The sequence below is a fragment of the Bombus pascuorum genome, chromosome 10, assembly GCF_905332965.1.
Source record: "Bombus pascuorum chromosome 10, iyBomPasc1.1, whole genome shotgun sequence".
Lineage (NCBI taxonomy): Eukaryota > Metazoa > Arthropoda > Insecta > Hymenoptera > Apidae > Bombus > Bombus pascuorum.
Window position 1 is genome coordinate 1364105 of NC_083497.1, and position 22241 is coordinate 1386345.

The window sequence follows — 22241 nt, forward strand, 5'->3', positions numbered from 1 at the left end:
TAAATCAGCAGCAGAAACGTTGTGTGTGTAGCATAGTTTATATTGTAACATGAAGCTGCATACTGATTGCTGCTTGACTGGAATATTATCTATACTAATACGTATTTAAATATATGTATGTATATGATAACCAGATTGCAAATGTTTATGCAAACTCATATTTCTATGAACATGACAAAATGTAAACAATAGAACCTAAGCAGAAAATTCTCTCATTTATTAAATCTTGTTATAAATATTATACTTTGGATATTTTATACATTTTTGCATATTTAGTGCATTCTTTAAATTTTCTATAAATGCATAAACAGTCTAATAACCTTATCGTTTGAATCGTATATAAATGAAAACTGCAAAACTATAATAAATCATTGCGAAATAAATATAATAACCTTTCCATATAAGGTTTTCATTACCAATTGTAATCAACTAAATATCATTGTTATCTTTAATTTGTATCGATCGTCTAACGATAAATTAGTTTACCATCGGAAGTTGAATTATTCAGGGAAGCACAGATGTTCTATACAGTACACCTTTGTTATCTCCTGTGCCATGAAATTACATGCTGATTTAGCAAGGTCTTTGTTAACAGAAGCATCACGGCGCACCACGGTACATACTACAATATATATGAAGATATACCATTTCAAACCACTGCATGTAATTCGATAGTATTTTCCATGATGAGAAGAAATATTTATTTCCTTTGGTATCAAGTATTTGTGAATAAACCTCGTGTGAGGTTTGTTTCGGTTTAAGCATCGAAAGAATTATGGAATTTTTTAATAGGTGTTTCGACCGTTCGCGAAGAGACGCGATCACTTGGTAGCACGTCAACGAGAGTCGTAAATTCCCGTTACGATTAAACAATCGACGCCACGAACTGATCGATCCTCTTATTTCTATCAGGATAATAAGGGTGGTTCAATAGAATATACACTGAATTAACAGCATAAATTAAAGTTTATTCAACAACTTATTGACTAGAGATATATAAATTGATAAAGCATAGTTAAGTTTCGATTACTAGACAAAATTACAATGTTGAGTATGCGACGTAAGCTTAGATGACGACGGTTCAAAAAATTCAGTCTTTCAATGATATTGTTAGACGAATCAGCAAGCTTTTTACATATTTTATATATTTTTTATAATACCTTATACACGATGTCTAAAAAGTCCAGGAAGGACATGTTCGATAGTGATAGTAGTAGTGAAGAATATTATTTTGAACCTGACAAGATAGAAGACGACGACAGTGCTTCAAACAGTGGAAGCGAACTCCGTTCAACAAGGAATCGGCTCAGACGTTTCAATATTTCTAGCGATAGTGATAGTGATTATGAACTGAATATCGATGAAAATAATACAAGAATCGACGATGAATAACGCAAACGTTCAACGTGTATATTTTCTCAACTACGCGCGCCAGTACGTTTCGTCCGCAGCGACGCTGCATTTGGTTGATTTATTTATCTTATGAAATCCTTCTTACACGTTCTAAAGTACCTTATTTTCATGCAACTTTTATTATACAGATTCTAAAAATTCTGTTCCATGAGAACACTTTTTAAAGAAATCCCTAAAGATAAACGATATTTTTTTAATTGAAACATATAAATTCGAACAGAACTCTTTTAAAATCCAGAGAGAATTCCTTTTCTCAATCCCCCTTTCAGTTATATAAATGTTTACAATAGGATAAACTCAGGAGAGACGCCACTGGCGTAAAGGCGTCTCACTCGTAATATCTTTTGATCGAAGAAAGAGAGCTGTACATATTACGTTTTGTCATAACCTTGTTTCTGTGCTTGAGAAAAATACTGCCTTATATACACAGGGTGAAATAACGGAAGGTTGACTTCACGTTACATAATACTTGCTAAATGATGAAAAAAGTCTTAATAAACATGGGTTACTTAGACGCTATAACCGCAACATTCCCAATAGAAGCCGGCATACCCCAAGGCAGTGTTTTCAGACCTCTGCTGTTCACCATCTACACTGCCGATTTACCAACGTTAACAGAGGTAACCACAGCGACATTTGCTGATGACACAGCTTTATTAGCATCCCACTTAGACCCGATAATTGCCTCCAGCGAGGTCTCGACTCTATGGAAAAATGGTTCCACAAATGGCGCTTCAAAATAAATAAAAATAAATCCAGTCGTATAACTTTCACGCTACGAGAACAATCCTGCCCACAGGTGACCATAAATAATATTACAATTCTAAACAAAGATACAATCAGATATCTGGGCATGATACTAGACAGAAAAATGACATGGAAACGGCACATCCTAGATAAATCCAAAGAATTAAAAACAAAACTAAAAAAATTCTACTGGCTCATTGGCAGACGCTCCAACTAAAACATGCAGAGTAAAATGCTATATAAAGCCATATTAAAACCTGTTTGGACTTATGGGATCCAACTATGGGGAACAGCGAGCAACTTCAACGTAGAAATTCTCCAACGATTCCAATCAAAAACTTTAAGGTTCTTAATAGATGCACCTTGGTACGTTACCAACGAAACAATATATCGCCACCTTAAGATACCCACAGTCAAAGAAAAAATAGTTCAGAAACAGACATAATATAAGAGTTAACAGCCACCAAAATCCATTAGTTACCCAATTACTTGACACGACAGATCAGATCCGCAGACTAAAAAGACAATACCCCTTAAATTGAAGCATTAGATTCAACTAGAATCAAACATGCTATAAACTTTTATAATTCAAGTTACAGTACCACGCCAAAATAATTTACTTAAAATTCTGTATGAGAATTGATTGTAAATAGTCTACCAAATAAAAATAAATAAATAAATAAACATGGATCGAGAACTTAATAGTTCCAAAGTTATGAACAATATTTTGTTTCGACTTGAGCGGGTAAATTTCTCGCCTTGGAAGCTATCATATGGAAACGCTGGATTTTCTGTCTTAATATAAAATGCGAGTGAAATAGTTAGCGCACGTCTATACAATTCTCTGATACGAGAGAGCCAAGCGTGCGTGGAAATGGAAGGAGGACGTGTAGAAAACCTTCTGCAACCAGGAAAAAAAATGACAATAGAAGGTAGTCCATTGTTTCCATATTCCATTTCTGATAGTTTCCGAAGTGAGAAATTTACTCGCTTCAACTGAAACGAAAAAATATTTATAACTTTGCAGTTAATAATTTTTTGATTTATGTTAGTAAGGACATATTTTCTTCACTTAGCAAGTACTATCTACCCTAAAAGTTATAAATTCTTCTTCTGTGTCGCTCCGTATATTACAGAAAACATTTTAAAGTTCATCGCAACGGGCATTGTAACACGGCCCGTATCGAGACACGGCTATCGTCGTTGGTGCTTTTCCGTTAGTATATTAAATTTTTAAAGTTTGCAACTTTTTAGAAATTTGTCAATATATGGATAAAGTTAAAGCAATATATTTGGTTGGATGATTACAGTTTCATAGTTATACAGATAAAAAATAGATAAATTTTGTCTGTAATATCTTCAATAGTTGGAGAGATTGCAGTTTTTGAAAAAATTATAAATACATAAACATGGCAATGTATTTGATCGGACGATTAAAGGGTCTATACAGGATATTTAGCTATGGATTTTCCACGATTTAAAATGCGGTTCTTGACGCCGAAATAAGACGAAAATTAAGAATAAAAAAAATTGCGTTTTCAGCTTCGTTTTTTAGTTATTGATAATTAAACATCGGCCAAAGTACCCCGCCACGCGAGCAAACCTCCTTACGAACATAAAGAGGTCAGTCTAAGCAGCGGGGCGCACAGCGATCCTCAATTCGAACGACGCATGGGTGGCAGCTTACCTCGTACAAGTTGTAGAGAAAAAAGCCATGGTATTCAGAGACGTAAACTACCCCGAGCATTGTTTTGCAGAACAAATGGTATGTTAAAGATTAAACCTGCTTATTCGTGGAAATCCATAAGAGCATATGGAAAACCCCGCCCTGTGAAATTTCCGAGTAGAGAGGATTAATGTTTCCTCTGATCCTTTGTCTCTGCGAGTGTCCACAGCAAAATCACACACGTACCGCAATTGTCCCGACCGCGAATGTCCACCTGTTTCCAAAACAGTCAAATTGGTTAAGTGCTTTTGCACCGCGTTGATAGAATGTGGTGGTGCACATTTTCTTGAATACGATGCAGTATTATATCTCCCAGGATCGTCGTACTGAACTCGTCTGCCAAATTTCGCAGGTTTTAACGCACCGGTATCCCGTGATCGTTGGTCCATTTTGCAAAATATCTTTGCGCTGGGTATAGTCCTATTGGGATATTTTTTGGCATATAAACTTTGTGCTTTTGTGCTACTGCCATCCGCCGCATCGTAGCAAAGGCGCTTGTCCGAAAGTTCTCCAAATGTATACTTATTGTAATAAATATGACCACAGTATAAATACTGCTGCACTGCATATAACACTCGCTACGCACACTGCACACTCAACACACCCAAGTAACATTATCTTAATATTTTCAGTTCTTTGAAAGTTCCTCGTCGACCATCGGAATTATTCTGTTCTTCCAAAACTGTTCCAGTCTGTTGCTTCAAAACGTCTAAAACATGGCAATGTAGGGTTGGAGTGATCGTTCCGAAAGAAAAATTTACGATACAAGGGTATAGTATTGAAGAAGAGAGCAGGCTGTGCACCAGATAATATTTAAAAAAGCCCAAAACTATTTTGCACAATCTTCGAACTTTATATAGCTAGATATTTATTAGAGATGGTTATTTAAAAAATGGACTTTCTGTTCACCAGATAAATTTCGGAAATATCTCAATTCTTCAAGCCTTATTATCTTCACTTTTGTGACCGAAACGTGCTTCAAGCGTGGAAAGAAAAAGATTAGAAGAATGCTTTAAGAAAACTCTAACATGGAAAAAAGAAGCACAATTATCGCATTTATTATTTATTTTGAAGCACACACTTTGACTATATTCGTGGAATAATATAAAATATTGATTTGACATTTTGTAGGAATCGTTGAAAGACAGACTATAAGTTTTTCGGTAAATATTCACTTTTCATCACAAAATGGTTTCACCACTGTCTATTTCTTACATCACTATATTTAGAGGCAAGTAATATTTAATTTCAAAGGGTTGCCTAATTAACTTTGATCGCTGTGAGTTATATGAGCGAGTCAAATAATATTATTTCTATCTTAAACTGCATTTTGACATTCGCATTTTGAGTCGTTGATAAAATTTATAAGAAAAAATGATATGGTTAGGTTATAATGACGTTTTACTATAATTGTTAGTAATAATAAACATACGAGAAAGTCTTTTACGTATATCAAACGCTATTGATTTATCACTACGACACTTGCGAAATTAATATTGGACTTTATTAAGTCTCTGTTGATAGAAGTAAATCCTTTCCTTAATCATAGTGCTGCAGTGTTTCGTCTTGGATATATAGTGGAACTTTCAATATACACAGGTTTTACTATCGGAATATTCTATTATATAAACGTTCTATCAAGCAAAGGAAATACACTTTCCTTCTGTGTTTTGCTGTTGTATTGTTTGAAAGAACAAAAAACATGAAGATTTTCGTAGGCAATTTTACGACACACGCTTTCGAAGACACGAGGCAATTTTTGAGTCAGGACGTTAGCACTTAAAACAATTTCTTTCGAGAACCGTAACAATGCTTGCAATTTTCCATAGCCACAGTGTTCCCAACAGCCGAACGTGTCATAAATGCGGTTATTTTCGAAAGGTCGTTAGCGTATTGTAATGGCCTGATTCGTCGAGGGTCATTCGCAGGAATTTCCGTGACACTTACCTAATTGTTTCGAATTGAAGCCTCACATTCGTCCAGGTATCGATTATCCGCTTCCCGCCGTGAGCTTCCCGCCGTGAGCTTCCCGCCGCGAGCCTCGCCAACAGTTGTCCACGCTTCGGACGCATAGACATCAACTGTATGTGTGGCATTTAACGAGTATGCCGATTGGACCTTTCTCGTGTAACCAATCAATCAACATACATGTTTTTTGGGATTTCACTCCGGCCTTGCCGAACTATCGGTCAAATCGAGCAACGCAGGATCGCTCGGGTTTCTGAGCCGTCCGCATCTCTCAGTTTTTGGAGAAAATTTAGAATCGCTTCGACAGTCAACTTGTTAACATCGCTTTATCATTCGGAGAATACAGTATTCAGCAACGCTTATATTATATTTGAGCATCATCAACAAAAGCAATCGGTTCGTACTTCCGTTTCTTTGTTACGACGCTCGAGTCAAGAGCTTTTCCGGAGCGACATCGCTTTCAATCGGACACATCGCACGATCTTCGTAGATAATCCATCGCTTCGGGGCTAATCCACTTCTTTTAATCTGTTGGTAAATATTAATTTGGCAGATAACAGGTGTAATGTAACGAGCAAACAACACAAACACGCACACATACTATAATTATCAAGATAAATACAAATGTATGTATGTAGTATATAGTAAGTACATAGATTATAGTACACCCTTCGGTGAAACTGTAAAAAAGGCACAACTTCGTCGATTTGGATATCGACGGTCGTTGGATATAATGTAGAAATTAATATTTTGAACAACTCCTTCCTTAGTTTTCCAAATATTTGCAACAAACTAACTATGTAACTACGATATGCGTTAGTTTGGTTACCAGCTGTCTTATCTTTTGTTTGTGGTACATATAAACGAAACTCGGGCGAGATTGGGTAAAGCTCCGTACATAACAGCATACGCAAGATTATATTTAACAAATATCTGTTATAATTTAATTAAAAATGAATATCATCGATGCATTGGGTTTCACAATTATTCTTTTCGTAAAATAATACCAATTATTCATTCACCTATTATTTTTGTAACTAACCTCTTAGACACGATGCGCCACTATAGTGGCTAACTCTACTGACTCATTCGCTCACCGTTTGAACTAAATGATCTTTTTCATTTGTCTTGCACCAACCTTAACAGAGATAATCACAGCAACATTTGCTGATGACACAGCTTTATTAGCATCCCACTCAAACCCGATAATTGCCACCTCAACTCTCCAGCGAGGTCTCGACTCTATGGAAGAATGATTCTACAAATGGCGCTTCAAAATATATGAAAACAAATCCAGTCATATAACTTTAACACTGCGAAAACAATCCTGCCCTCAGGTGACCATAAATAATATTCCAATACCAAAGATTCAGTCAGACATCTGGGCATGATTCTAGACAGAAGAATGACATGGAAACGGCACATCCTAGATAAATCCAAAGAACTAAAAACAAAACTAAAAAAATTCTACTTACAACTTAAACATGCAGAGTAAAATAATGCTATACAAAGCCATATTAAAACCTGTTTGGACTTATGGGATCCAACTATGGGGAACAGCGAGCAACTCCAATGTAGAAATTCTCCAACAATTCCAATCAAAAACTTTAAGGTCCTTAATATATGCACCTTGGTACGTTACCAACGAAACAATATATCGCGACCTTAAGATACCCACAGTCAAAGAAGAAATAGTTTAGAAACAGACATAATATAAGAGTTAACAACCACCAAAATCCATTAGTTACCCAATTACTTGACACGACGGATCAGATCCGCAGACTAAAAAGACAATACCCTTTAGATTGAAGCATTAGAGTCAACTAGAATCAAACACACTATAAACTTTTATAATCCAAGTCACAGTACCAAAGAAATTTACTTAAATTTCTGTATGAGAATTGATTGTAAATAATCTACTAAATAAAAAAAGAATTTGTGTTGCTCCATACTCTTTTTGCCCTCACTACGTTTTATAACATTGTTAACAATATACAGACAGAATATATAGTCTGTGTTTTTGATATGCCAGTGTCGGCTTTTCGTTAAAATAAATATATCATTATTCGATGCTTTTTTTTAACATGCTGATCCGTATCCTCATAATTTCTTAGAATCCTCAAACTCAAAATGTCGCTTCAAAATAGAAAACAAAGAGCAATTTGACAGACACTAATGCCCTATGGGTGTGAAAATTGTAACATGGGTCTATGTATCGTACTGTGCTTTAAAATATATCATACTTAATTGCATTATTAATTATTAAAGTGAATTATTAATCATATTTTTAAGAAAAATTATAATTTAGTTATCAAAAACTTCATTCCAATGTGCTTGTGTAGAGAACAGGAATGCAGTGCTATATCGTTTACGCGTAATTCGCGTCAAACTCTGCCGTACATAAAAACAGCCTCGTGCAAAATTCAGCCGTTCCTAAGGGATTAATTTATTAGGAAAAAGGGTAGTAGCATGGTTTTCCAGTTCTACATTTCTTCCTAAAATCTGATTCCTAAGTTAAATCGCTCCAAATTCTTTCCTAACATATTCGTTACCCTTTAGATTGAAGCATTAGATTCAATTAGAATCAAAGATACTATAAACTCTCATAACCCAAGTTACAGTACCACCCCAAAATAATTTACTTATAATTCTCAATGAGAATTGATTGTAAAAAGTCTACCAAATAAAAAAAAAAGAAAACATATTCGTAAACTAATAAGGGTATCTGTGATGAAAGGCGAAAGCAAAAGAAAAACAATTTAATTGAGTTTCACATATTTTATAAAAATAAAATTATTTTTGGAACTTATACAAAAGTAATGGTAATATGGTCTGACGAAAATCATAAAAATCATTTTTTGGTAACATTTTGAGATCGAAAGTAAACAGATAAAACAAATTCTTCTGTTTATACACAAAAATGACACGCATTCTTTCTTTTCGCACTTCGTGCACTCACTATGAGTTCGCTGTGAGGCAAACTGACGTCGCCTTACGACCTTCTTTCCGTTTCCTTCTCTCAGACTGTAAAACCATAATTTTCTTTGATCTCGGATAAATATTTCTCCGAAGCATGTCTATACGATTATAACTGTTACGGCGCGCTAGACGGTCAGTGCGACGTACCTTTCGGTCTGACCGCCGACGCCTATCTCTCGTCAAAACTGACCTGCAGTAACCTAAGGAACCACCATAAACCGAATCTTTTCAACTCAATTTCGATTCATACAAATATTATTCGGTTTATGGATGGTCATTTGAACAGTCATTAGGTTTATTGCACTCTCTTGCTAATTACGAGGAAAGCAGATGTGTCCCGCTAAATGGCGGGTTTTTCCCAAGACCAAGGCCACCCATGAGCCAAATATGCAGGAGACTTTCTCCTCGCATTATGTTTATTAACTTCGGCTATAACCAATGGGCATCGCGGATCGTGTGAACAACAAATCCGGGTCCTTGGTTCAGCAAGGGTACACCCACACCGAGCTTTCCTCCTGAATAAGACGAGATGGGTCACTCACTGCTCTTCTACTAAGCAGACAGTCAAGTACAATTCTAGCCACCGAGGCAGTAACTTCAATTCACGCCAACGAGACAGTCGATTCTTGGCGTCAACATACTTCGGACGGTTCTTGCACTCATTCGGCAAGCTAGTCTAATAGTTTCACACGATATCGGGATTCATCGCGTTAACCGATATCAATTTCAACATATTTCTATATACGTCCCAAGTGTTGTGAAAAGTGCGGAATAAATAAAAATATATAACTGGAGACTACAGTTATTTCAATATAACCACCCCTATTGTCGTAACTGAAATCAGGGGATCGCCCTGCTCGCGGTGTCGATTCTTAGATCGTAACGGGAATTTACGACTCCCGTTGACGCGCCTAACGGAGACGCGTCTCCCCGCGACTGGACGAACTTAACATTGGTCCTTCGAGCCGGATACACGTGCCAGCAAAAAGTGCTCCAAACAGTGAACATACAGTGCCACGTGATCCCACCGCCATTCTACCTCACGCTTGGACGTCAGAAAGCAAAACGTGAGAAGTTTCAATTTTAACTACGTCAATAATAATGCCGACCATCGCCAAAACCAATAACGTAAGAAAAAGGCGCGATAAGCAGTTTGAAGTTGCCCTCAAGCACCTAAGGGAAAGCATCGAGGATTCTGATCAACCCACCGCATCACACATCACGTCTGTGAGTGTACTTCAATCCCAGCTTCAGTATGCGTGGCAGAGATTTCAATCCTGCCAACAAGAATTAGACGATCTGGATGACGAGGACCTCGCGCAGGAAGCGCAGGCCTGGAAGGATTACACTGAGCTGGGCTTGCGACTCCAAAACATCGCAGACAAAAGGCAACTATCAACATGTCGGATGCCATCTAATCATGAATTAGATAACAAGTCATCCACTACCGCCGAGCCGGTGACGACTAAGCTGTCAGAGTCTCAACGACCAAATTCAACGGCACCAAACGCCTTGAATCCGAAAACTTCGAATACCCGAGACTCATCGTCTACACGTAATTTGAAGACTAACTCTCACGAGCCTCTGGATCAGAAGGAACTGAATCCCGTCCAGGACAACTATGGTCATACTCCGCCGACGGAGAATATCTTATCAAATCCAGTGACGATTCCGTTGCATGATACACGGAACTCAACGCACGACACTCTTCAGGAAAAGTATAACTGCCACCGCCAGGTGTGCATGCGACATTGGGAATTAATTCTCAATTGTCCAAAAGTAAACGAAGAAACACCCGACGCATTGGACGATTTATTAGAAACGTTCAAAATAAATCTTAAGGTCTTAGAAAAACTAGGTCAACCAGTCACCTCAGACGTAGTTCTGATCAGCTTGATTACATCGAAGCTACCAGCACATACCATACGCAAATGGCACGGCACCCTGCTTGATAAAAAAATGCCGTCGTATACACACCTTATGGACTTTTTAAAGACAAAGGTGAACGGCGATCGAGCAATTTCAACAACAAACGGGAGAAAAAATCGGGCGTACGAGAAACACAATCGTCAGCGACAAAGGGCGCCGCGAACACACACATTTACCACTACAAATAGGACGTTGGTGTGTCCAGCTTGCCGAGGATCACACGAACTTTGGCATTGCAAGGTTTTCAAGTCGATGTCGGTCAAGAATCGCCTTGAAACCGTCAAAAGGGGTGCCCTCTGCACTAATTGTTTAGGTCAAGGGCATTCTGTGGCTCAATGTACCGCCGGTTCCTGTCGCGTATGTGAACGACGACATCATACGAACCTACATCAAGCTCAATATCACGGCAAATCACGACCATCGAGCGGTCAATCACCAAGCAATTGATCATCAAGCAGCCGATCATCGAACGATCGGTCTTCGAGCGACCGATCATCAGGTAGACGATCGATACCTAGTTCACCGACACCGCAGGCACCACCTCACGCGAGACGATCAGACACGTCTCGTACATCACCTCGCCGATCATCTCCTCGAGCATCTCAACAATCATCACGCCAATCATCTCGCCGGGCATATCACCAAACGTCTCGCCGAACGTCTCCCAAACGCGAGGCTCACTCGACACGAACAAATGTACACGAATCAGATCTATCGATGAGTCCTCAACGACAAGGAAAACAATGACTATCTCAAACGACGTTATTCGGGACCGAACCACATACAACAGATTCAAGCAACTCACGTCCTGCCAAACCATCGTATCACGATCTGTTAGTGACAGCACAGGTACACATTTTGAATGCTCAAAATCAACCATTCCGTTGTAGAGCGCTGCTAGACACGGGCTCTAGCATGAACTTCATCACCGAGAAACTTACCAAATCGTTGAAACTCGATCAACGGAAATGTTCGGTCCCAATCGGAGCTCTAAACGCGTTATCGACTTCATCGAAACGTTATATTACGGCTACAATCACCTCAATCGACGGCACATACGAAACACTTTAACTGTATTTTTGAAAATATGAAAGATCAAGTGATCGCTCTTGTGCATATCGATTCTACGTACCTTTTATCAAATATATTCCACGCACAGCACTAAAACTCGCTTAATTTGTAAGAAATATTTTGGTAAATGTACAGGTCCAACTCAATCTCTCCGATTTTTATGATTTTTTAATTTCTGCTCAAGGGCATTATTTCAAATAACTTTTTCTCAGACATACGACCAGTCTCGCGTAGTTTTCGACATATTTGCAAAAAACTACAATGTATTTTTGCCTATCTTGTTTTGTGGTTGTGTATCTGTGAAAACGCGTGTGTCAGTATTGCTTGCCAATCGCTGGCCGCTCATCTTTTGTTTATAAACAAGGGTCAGACAAGCAAGGCACAACGTGCGAGACTGCAAGAAATGTTTGTTATAACTCAATTAAAAGCGGGTATCGTCAATATATTGGCCTTGGGTTTGGGTGAGACTCGTCAAACTCAGTCGCCGTGATATAAAGACAATAAACAAGAACACAGTTTGTTATCACTTCACGGATGCGTTGTCGACCGGATTTGAGGAAGCTAACTCAAACCCATACGCAATACATTGGCGATATTCGCTCTCCGTTGAATTATAAGTTGTAACAGACGTTTCTTGCAGCTTCGCATTGTGCACGAGGCCTTTAAGTTCGCCCAATTCTCGTTTGTAAACAGAAAATCAGCAGCCGGCAGCCTTATGTATACCCTGGTACAGTTGCACAACTATAGGCAGAATTCATTTTAGTGGTATCGACAGTTTTATCTATATTTATCGATAGTTTAGATAGTTGGATGTACAGGAAAAAGATGTTCCAGAATGTTGATCTTTACGACACATTTAAAAATTATCAAGACCGAAGAAGACATATGTTTTCTATAGTTTCGCTCACCCTTCTTTTTTTTTTTCATCCAGATACAGTTGCGTACATTTGGATACGCGCATACAGATATTGTTCATCTTGGCATGAATTCGTGTTTCTTAAATATTTGTCTGTAATATCAGCAATATGAAATAATAAAATTACTTAGATACTTAGATGACTGACCGCTTGGCTTCTCTTTTATCTTTTTCATTTCTTTTACTTTTCTTAATGATCTATGGTCATATACATCGAATCAGAAATATATTTTTAGTATTACACGATAATTATCATACATTATATCATTTTCTTATACATTACGGTTCTTGATACACAGAAACCTTATGATAATACACTGAATGAAATTTTGTTTAAATTTAGTGAAATTTGATATTGTTTAAATTTTCATTAAACAGTCAGATAGAAACATTGTAAAAAGTTTTATTATTATTTCTTTCGGAATTACGAACAATTGCAATTTTCTCAAAATTTCTTACGCATCATCCAGTAAACTAATCTTTCTAACTTCTCAAAAAAAGAAAAAAAAAAGAAAACTGTCTTTTGCTTCAATTTCAAAAAAGTTATTCTCAAAGGGTGTTTAAATACTTTCGTGAACCATTACATCTCTTTCATCACTAGTACATCTAATTTTGGAAGATTTTCCATTCTATTTGTCATGCATGAGTTTTAGAAATAAGTTTGCAAGTGAGATTCGACATTTTTAAGATTTTACCGAGTTTTCTGACGCGTTAATAATTTTCTTAATAATGTTTAGAGAAGCTTTAAAACTTATGAAGGAAAGTTTTGGAATGGTGGATGACCTTGTGTATACATTGTATTCGAATATACTTGAAAAATTTTTACGTCGCTATGATCACAAAAATATTCAGACACTTGTGGAAACGTTTTATGCACAGGATATAAAGAGGATCGCAACGTGATTCTACATCTTTGAAAGATGTTTCACTCCCTTTACACAATAGGATATCTTTGTCGTAAATGTAGTAGGTGTGTTCGTGCGTGCGTGCATGCGTGCGTGATGAATTGCGAGTGAAATGATCGTGAAGCGTGCGTCTAGAACGAGTAATAAAGAGCGTAACTGGAAATATCAAAATCTACGTTTATTTCTGCAATCCATCTGCAAAAAGCGAGCGAAAGGACATGGTGGAATATGGAGCGGTCGGTGAAAGGCAGAAATTAACGTATTTCAGAAAAATAATTACAACATAATAAATGCATAAAAACATACGTGCATAAACGTGTGCTAATAAGAAAACAAACAGTAATATAGAAGAAGAGAAGAATAATAATAAGGAAAAAGTAAATAAAAGGGATAGAAAAGGAAGAGAAAATAAATAAATGAATACTGCTGCCGGAAAAAGCAAAGAAAAGCCGAAATAAGGCAAACCTAATCGCAAAATAGGAAACATAGAAAGCATAGTGACCATTAAGGAATAAGAGGGTGTACTCGTCACAGAAGTAGCCGTGGATGATATAAATAAACCTGAACACTCCTCTAAGGAGGAAATATAGCAGAAAGCTGGGGAAAATTTGAAAGAGATTTTGACTTATTCAGGATAGTGAGAGGGAGGCGAACAAAAGCCATAACGACACAGGCAGCAACATTGCTCTACCTAATAGAGTGCGAGTAAATGGAAGCATTTGAAATCTTTAACCTACAAGAAAGTGACAAAGAAGAACCTGAGAAAATAAAAGCTTTCTCTAATAAGAGATTTCTCTTTAATAGCGAAGAAATAGAAAAAGGATAGTTACTGCAGCACTATATGTGACTTAACCAAAAAAGGTGGGGATAACTATAATTATGGCATGCTAATAAACTCGATGATAAGAGACAATATAATTTATCACACGACAGACAGCGCTGCAACAGCCGGTATTAAAATGTCAGGGTCTAAAACTGGGAACCTTAATTAAGTACATTGAAATGTAAAAAAAAAGAGGAGGTAACTCGCAGAAGATATACGCAACACAAAAAAATCACTACACAAATGAGAGATGTAATAAAAGAAGAAAAGAGGAAGAGATCAGTTACGGAAGAGGAAGCTTTAGAGAGCAACGAGTAAGCAGTAGGTTAGAGACACGAGTTCGAGATAAAACAGATGCAATGGGATACATGGCCGCGGCAGTGTCCAACATATGGAGAAAAAGTGGAAAATGTGGAAAATACAACCATTCCGCGCAGGCATGCAGAACAAGCGTGACAACAGTAAAGATAAACAATAGAAATCAAGCGAGCAGTGACAGCGAAAGTAACTTTACCATAAGCAGTTTAAACATAAATAATGTAAAGTAGAAGACTGATTAGAAGAAATACAAATAAAAGACAGACAGATTACATTTAGGATAGATACCAAACAAATAAGTGCACATTGGAATTTACAGTAACAAAAGAGAAAGTAGAACACTTGTTAGGATTAGGAACATACAAACAGCTAGGTATACTAAATGCAGTGCATAACATAAAGGGAAGAAACAGTGGTATAGAACAATTTATTTAAAAAACGAACACGTTTTCATAGACATAGGAGAATTTCCACGGACCTATTTTAACGCAAGGCAGGGAGCGTATCTTAAAACTACGAGCAAAGGTATCAAAAGTTATAAAAGATAAACTTCGACAGCATTTAAAAGAGCTAGAAAATAAGAAAGTACTACGCGCATACGACAATGGAAGTAGCAAGGGAAGCAATCTAATTATTAGGAAAAAATCAGATGGAAGTCTGAAAATTTGACAAGAGATTCCAAGAATCTAAATGAAGAAATACACCGTCCATATTATGAAATAATCACAACAGAAGCAGTAGATGAAAAGTTAACTAGGAAGAATTATTGTGCTATACCTGGTATCAAAAATGGGTTTTGACAAATCAAGTAATCAGAAAAGAGCCAAAAAGTCAAATATGTACTTTTTCAACGCCAGTGGGTTGCTACAGATTAAATAGACTTCTATTTGAGCTGAACCGTGCACCAGAAGTATTTCAAGGAAAAAATGAAGAAATACATTTGGTCACATACCTGGTATCGTAATATATTTTGATGATGTACTGATGCTAGACACAGTCGTAGAAGAACATGACAAAAGTTTGCAACGGGTAATTGAAGCAGCGCAAAGGAGTAATATAAAATTCGATAAAACAAAAGTCCAATATAGAAAAGATGTAGTAGCTTATGTAGGTTATATATCTTCAAAGAAGAGTAAAACCATCGCTAAGGATAAAATACAGGCGACAAAAACGCCTAAGATCGCAGATAATAAAAAAGAATTGCAAAGTTATATTAGTCGCAGTTAATTATCTAAGAGAGTACATCAGACAGAGTTTAATAATATAAAAGAAGAAATAAGTAAATTTTCCTTATTGCAAACATCTAATGACAAAAAACAAACTACAATACTGAGAGATGCATCATTCAGAGGATTAGGGTGTTGCCTGTTACAGAAAAATAAATAGCATTCGTATCCAAAAGTCTGACAGAGATAGAGAAAAACTAAGCACAGGTAGAGAAGAAGCTACTTTACATAGTCTTTGCAACTAGAAAATTCCATTATGATATCTACGCCAGGAAAGGAAGAATTCACACAGATCCTAATATACATAAACCGTTACATAAACTGTTAACTTATATGTTAATAGCTGATACATTGTCAAGAGGCTATTTAGACTTGACTCATAGTGTATGTAGCATTTACAAACAAATGACAGGAAGTGGAAGACAAATAGAATACAACAAAACATTAATAATGACAAAATGTGAAAGGACAATCTATATGCAGTCAATGATTTAATATTGAATGGAGCCAAAGTAGTCATATCAAATAATTTAAGAAAAGAGGTGTTAAACAGATTACAAGGAGATCATTTAGGAATAAGCGAAATGAAAATAAGAGACAGTAAGCTATTTTACTGACCGGGTATAAATAAAGATATTGAAAATACTGGGGCGAAATGTGAAGCATGTAGAAATATGCAAATGAGAAAACCAAGAAACATCGATACTTCACTCTCTTTCTCAGTTATCGTGTAAGAAGGTAGTCACAGATATTTTACTCTAGAGAGGGAAAAATTACCTACACTTCTCTAAGTAAATTGACATTGAGCGATTAAAGTCTAAAACTATGAATAGTGTAATGAATATATTAAAACCTATATTTGCGATACATAAAATACCAGAAGATTTAATTGCGGACGACATGCCATTCTCGTCATGTAAAATGCAGAATTTCGTGCAAAAATAGAATTGGAATTGTTAGCATGTAAAACGCGCCAATTTGTAGTTACAAAACATCTGACACCAGGGATACTTGTTGATATTTATAAAAGACTACAAGAGCGAAACAAAATTGTAAAACAATATTATAATAAGAGCGCAAACAAGTGTCATTTTTAAGTTCCACTTTTATACGAGCGGAAAATTTGGGAAAAATTGTAGAAATGTTGCAGACTCCAACGTCTTACATGATGGAAGACGAGATAAGTAGTCAAGTAAGACAACACACAAAGACTGCTTTACAATCGATGAATAAAAGGATTGGTGTTTAGAGATAGTATAAGGCGCGTGTGTGTGTGCGCGTGATAAGTGTCTTCTAGCTGCGAGTGATAGTGGAGTGCGATTGCGAATACCTAAATATATATTTATCTATCCATTTCATTTAAAGAAAGACCGATCAAAAGAATCTAATAAAACAATAATTACGTTCGGAAAAAGTTTCGTGGGAATACAGCTCTCAGCGACTAAGTTTTTTTGGTAATCAGGAATTAATATTACGACATTTAAATCCATGTTCATGCTATATATATTTTTATTTTATTTTTTTTTCTTCACCAATAAGATATAACACTTTACCAAATGTCCATAAGGACAAATTGTAAAATAACCAAAATAAAAAAAAAAAAAAAAAAAATTTAAATCCATGTTGAAGATGAAATGGGTCCCGTGTTCCTAGAGAAAAACAGCCCTTAATTATTGCCCTTGTCATGTATGTTTACTAACGAGCTTACATAGAACGTAACTTTGGGGAGAAACTTGACTGAAGCGAGAAGTGCGAGTTCGGAATTGTTGACATAGCGAGAAAAAAAAAAAGAAAGAAAATGTCAGAGAGAAAACAAAGAAGAAAAGAGAATATCCGATTTGGAAATTTCAAAAAGTTTCATAATATATTCATACAAATTTTCTGTGATAAATGTTCGAATACTTTCGTAACGCATTGTACATTTATAACTTGAATACATTCTGTTTAAATAGACAGTATATATAAAAACAATGATAAACTTAAAATAATACTATATAATATTGCAACAGGCATTCCGGAAGCAAACGCTGTTATAGTCAGAGCTGAAGAGGCTTTGATTGTCGTTTTGGTCCTCCTCCTTTGGGCTGCTGCGATTGCGCTATTTTTCAATCGATGGGGCAAGATTAGAATGTTGGAGCCGTATCAACCGAAATTTCAGCAACACAGACAAAGTTGCACTACGATTGAACAAAATCAACTCCAGGTAACACATATTTTACTTGTAAACTATAAGGGAAGGGTATTATAAGTTACAGCTTATCATTATCTTATTAACCAATTACATATTACCAAAATTTAGTTTTATTCGAATTTTTTTGCGACGTACTCTTGGAAATTATCTACGTGAAAAGTATTTTATTTGAAATAAAATAAAAAGCAGTAATTATTATGAACAATTTCAACCAATTTATTATTTCTATCTTAGAAATAACATAGAGGAAGCAATTTTGTTTTGTGTAAAATTCCAATAAATCGCTTTCAAATAATTCCTTATTTGAGATAATTAAATCATTTAAATAAAGTAATAAATAACTTGACATAAGAGATTGTTATGGCATTTCCTCGTATTTTATTTGAACGAACTATCCTCTACTTGGTCACAATAAATCCTTATACGTAGAATTTCCTTACACGAGTCGCACACAGTAGCATAATATTACATTTAACAAAAATTTTGATAGTTTTGCAACATTTCTATTTTCCTACTTTCTATTTATAATTTTTTAAATTGTTTAAATATTAAATGATTTGTGTGAGTTGTTGCAACAAAATCTATATTTGTAACGCAGTCCGAAATATTCATATATAAAAGGATCAGAAAATATTTAGAAAAGTATTTAGTTAAAAATTTATTCAAGTACAAAATTAAAAAAAGATAATTATTTCATTTGATAGCCAAGTGATGAAATAATCTAGGGAAAATTACTTCATATTTAAATAAACTAACGCACAATTATTTGAAAATAACAACTAACCAAATAAGATAATATATCTATTATTCAAATAATCATTGTTCAGATATATTATTTGAATAATATCCAAATTTTATTTTAACTCTCTGGAAAAATACTGATTTCATCCGGGTTTGAGTACTTTTTATTTGAGAAAATGTAACAAACACGAAACTAAAGTTATTAATAAATTTCAAAATCTTATTTGAGAAATGGTTTATTATCAAATAATTTGTTTGTCAAGTATTTCATTATTTTAAATAATAGGAGAAGATGAAGGATAACAAATGTTTCTCCTGTGTAACCCCTTGGCCTATAACCACGAGCGAGACTCGTGGTAAGGGATTTGTGCCATAAGCGAAAACCACGAGTCTGACTCGTGGTAATTTACAAATTGCTAGTGATTCATTATCCACTTTGAAATAATAAATTGTTTTTATTAACTGATCAATTGATCATGATTACGCCCTAAACGTCTTAAAAACAGTATTTGTCCTCAAACGTTTATTCCTTTTGTAGCACCTTAATATACATGTCATAAGAAGTATGCATTTTGCGCCAGTTCGGCCACACGGCTGAACAGATGAATGGCACGGCGCGCGACCGAACTTCTTGGTTACTATGGCTCGCGTGATCGGCAGATAGCGTGTAGGCCAAGGGGTTAATAAATATATTAATGTGAACTTTGGTGAACTTAGGTCAGTAGAATCATTAAGATCGCGTCAGAAATGACTAGGATCAGTAGGAGTCGTATAAACACTCGTTGCACTGCATAAATCGTTTTAAAAAACGTCTTACGTATACTTGCATTCACAAGTATTAAGGCACTTATAGAAAACAAGACACACTGAAAAAGTCATTAGAAATTCATTAGAGCCTCTGTAATTATTATCTTATTTAAAACATTGTAATATAAAAAATATAGCATATTTTGTATTACGATAAAAATCGCATTTCATTAATTATAAATAATACAATTAAAATTTTGTCGTATCTGCTTTCCTCTATCTATTGGTGATACATTTTGATAACTATATTGTTAGATCTCTCACTGTACTTGTCATTTTTTAATATTTCATAAATGAACTTACGAATCTTCTACCAATTCCATCTAACTCATCTAAAACTTCCTCAGTGATATGTAAATCAAAGGACTGTAAAAATCTTTAGGCTTTCATGGCTCGGATTGTCACATCTAACGCTAACATGTTTCAATACGACCTTCGATGGACACAACTGCAATTTCAGCGAAACGTCGAGAATTTTTTCCTCTTGAACACGGCTCATTTCCAGATGTCTAAATGTTCAACACGTCAATATTAACCACAACAATACTAACGTTTTCTCAATAACGTCACTAATTCCTAATAACAACACTACGTTTCATGGCGTTAAGTGCAAACAATTATGAACATTAACATACGTGCAATTGCTAATCCATTATTTTCCTATAGCAGTATTTTGAATAGTTATTTTGTATGATTATATAATTTTAACCTATTCGTCGGTTGCTTGAGATTCTGGATCATTTATCATGTTTACTATAAAGTCAGAATTATCCAATAAACGTCAATAGAATAAAGATTTGAATAAGCGTAAGAAAGCAATCGCTTCCCGTGGCAAAGTGATTTTCGAAGAAGCAAAATGTTTTGCTGAGGGAATATGTCAAAGTTCAGAGTGCGCTGCTTTTAAAGTGCGTTGGGAGCACTTTAGATTTTAGACCAAGCAAGCAAATGCTTCTCCCTATTTTAGTCAAATTTAGCAAAATGAAGGCATAGACAAGTATTCTTTCGCCGTTTGACGATTGCTCGTCGAATCTAAAATCGAATATTCGAATGCTTTAAGAACGCTTAAAATATGCTCTGCCTCTTTCTTGTAACATTAGAAAGAGTAAGCGAATGATTGCAAACGAGCGTTCTTGCAAATATTCCGTTCAGTTTAACACTTTAGCTACCATGCAAATTTTATTTTGTCTAAAGAAGAAAGAGAAAGAGTATCATTTAATGCTTGAAGAAGATATATTGTATTTGCTCACTTTTTTTTTTGTCTACGTTAACTAAATCATTCACATTCTTAACAATTTTTTAATCCATAAAATTTATCCTATTTTAATAATTCTACAAAATTTAGCATAGATCGCCGTGGATCGCCGATGATCGCCGTGGCAGTCAACGTGTAACACGAGGGAAAGATTACATTTCTGCGTAAATATAAATTAATTCGTTTTATTCTTACTTTATCACTAGACTAGGAGCTTTCATGCATTTTTATATTTTTACGAATATAGCTAACGAGATGGAATCTGAATAAAAATTAGTTTCATCTACTAAATATCGCAATAAATACTCTTCTCGAAATATTTTATGTATTTTCGCAGACTGTGTACATTACGTTGATCTTTACGTCTTCGAATTTCTCATAAATGCATAAAAATCCACTTATCATTAACAACTTATCATTAGCCTCTTTGATTGATCGCTACAAAATGAAACATTCCATGTCCATAATAACAATGTACCAGCTATGTCGGGTTAGGATTAAACGATGAATCCTTTATGAAGCCCTTGTGTGCGTGTTACCATATTGGCATTTATGATTAATCAATTAACTTGATACAGTTCATACAGCTTGAATTATATCCGAGATTACGATCTCTTATTCGTTATAGGCAGAAGTAAAGCCAAATCAATCAGTTATATTAAATTATGCAAGCGATTTGGTGATTAGTTGTGCCTAATTGGTGAGATATTTATATTTGTTAAATATTTATATTATTTCAATATTTATTAAATATCAATTTAAAGCTTGAATGATCGATGTTTTGTAAATGGGCAAGTAACTAGTAGAAATCATAGCCAGATTCACGTTTATTCAAGCAAAAGATCAGAGATCACATCTTTAAATACAATAGAACTTCTTATTACGCAGGAGATACGCTTCGCGTTATATGAATTCCGTGTTATCGAGACTGATGACGAAGAAATTAAAATAAATTTTTTTTCGAAGCAATAAAATTAATTAATTAATTCTGTGTATCATACATAAGATAATGCATAACTATGATTTCCGGATTAATTGAGGAACTCATACATTTGCATGTTACGAATGAGGCAAGCTTGCGACAAAAGCATCGGACGTGTGCGAATTTGTGAAATTGGTAATTGTTGGGAAAAGAGGGGACCTCGTCGGTTTCAATAGCCTTGGATTATGTTATCAAAGTGAACAATTTTTTCCTACACATATGTACGTATAACAGTCGCTCTTACATA

General features: G+C 35.4%; 1 protein-coding gene across 2 annotated transcripts in view; it reads left to right on the top strand.

The window, feature by feature from the left end:
• The window catches only part of LOC132911159 (uncharacterized), a 326329-nt gene that overhangs the window by 97307 nt on the left and 206781 nt on the right, over nt 1–22241 (top strand). The window contains exon 4 of one of the 2 annotated variants that reach the window (XM_060967568.1): nt 18031–18224. The exons of the other annotated variant lie outside the window; for it this stretch is intronic. Within the exon in view, the coding sequence (XP_060823551.1) occupies nt 18031–18224 (194 nt within the window). The remainder of the gene's footprint in view (nt 1–18030; nt 18225–22241) is intronic. 2 annotated transcript variants of the gene reach the window in all.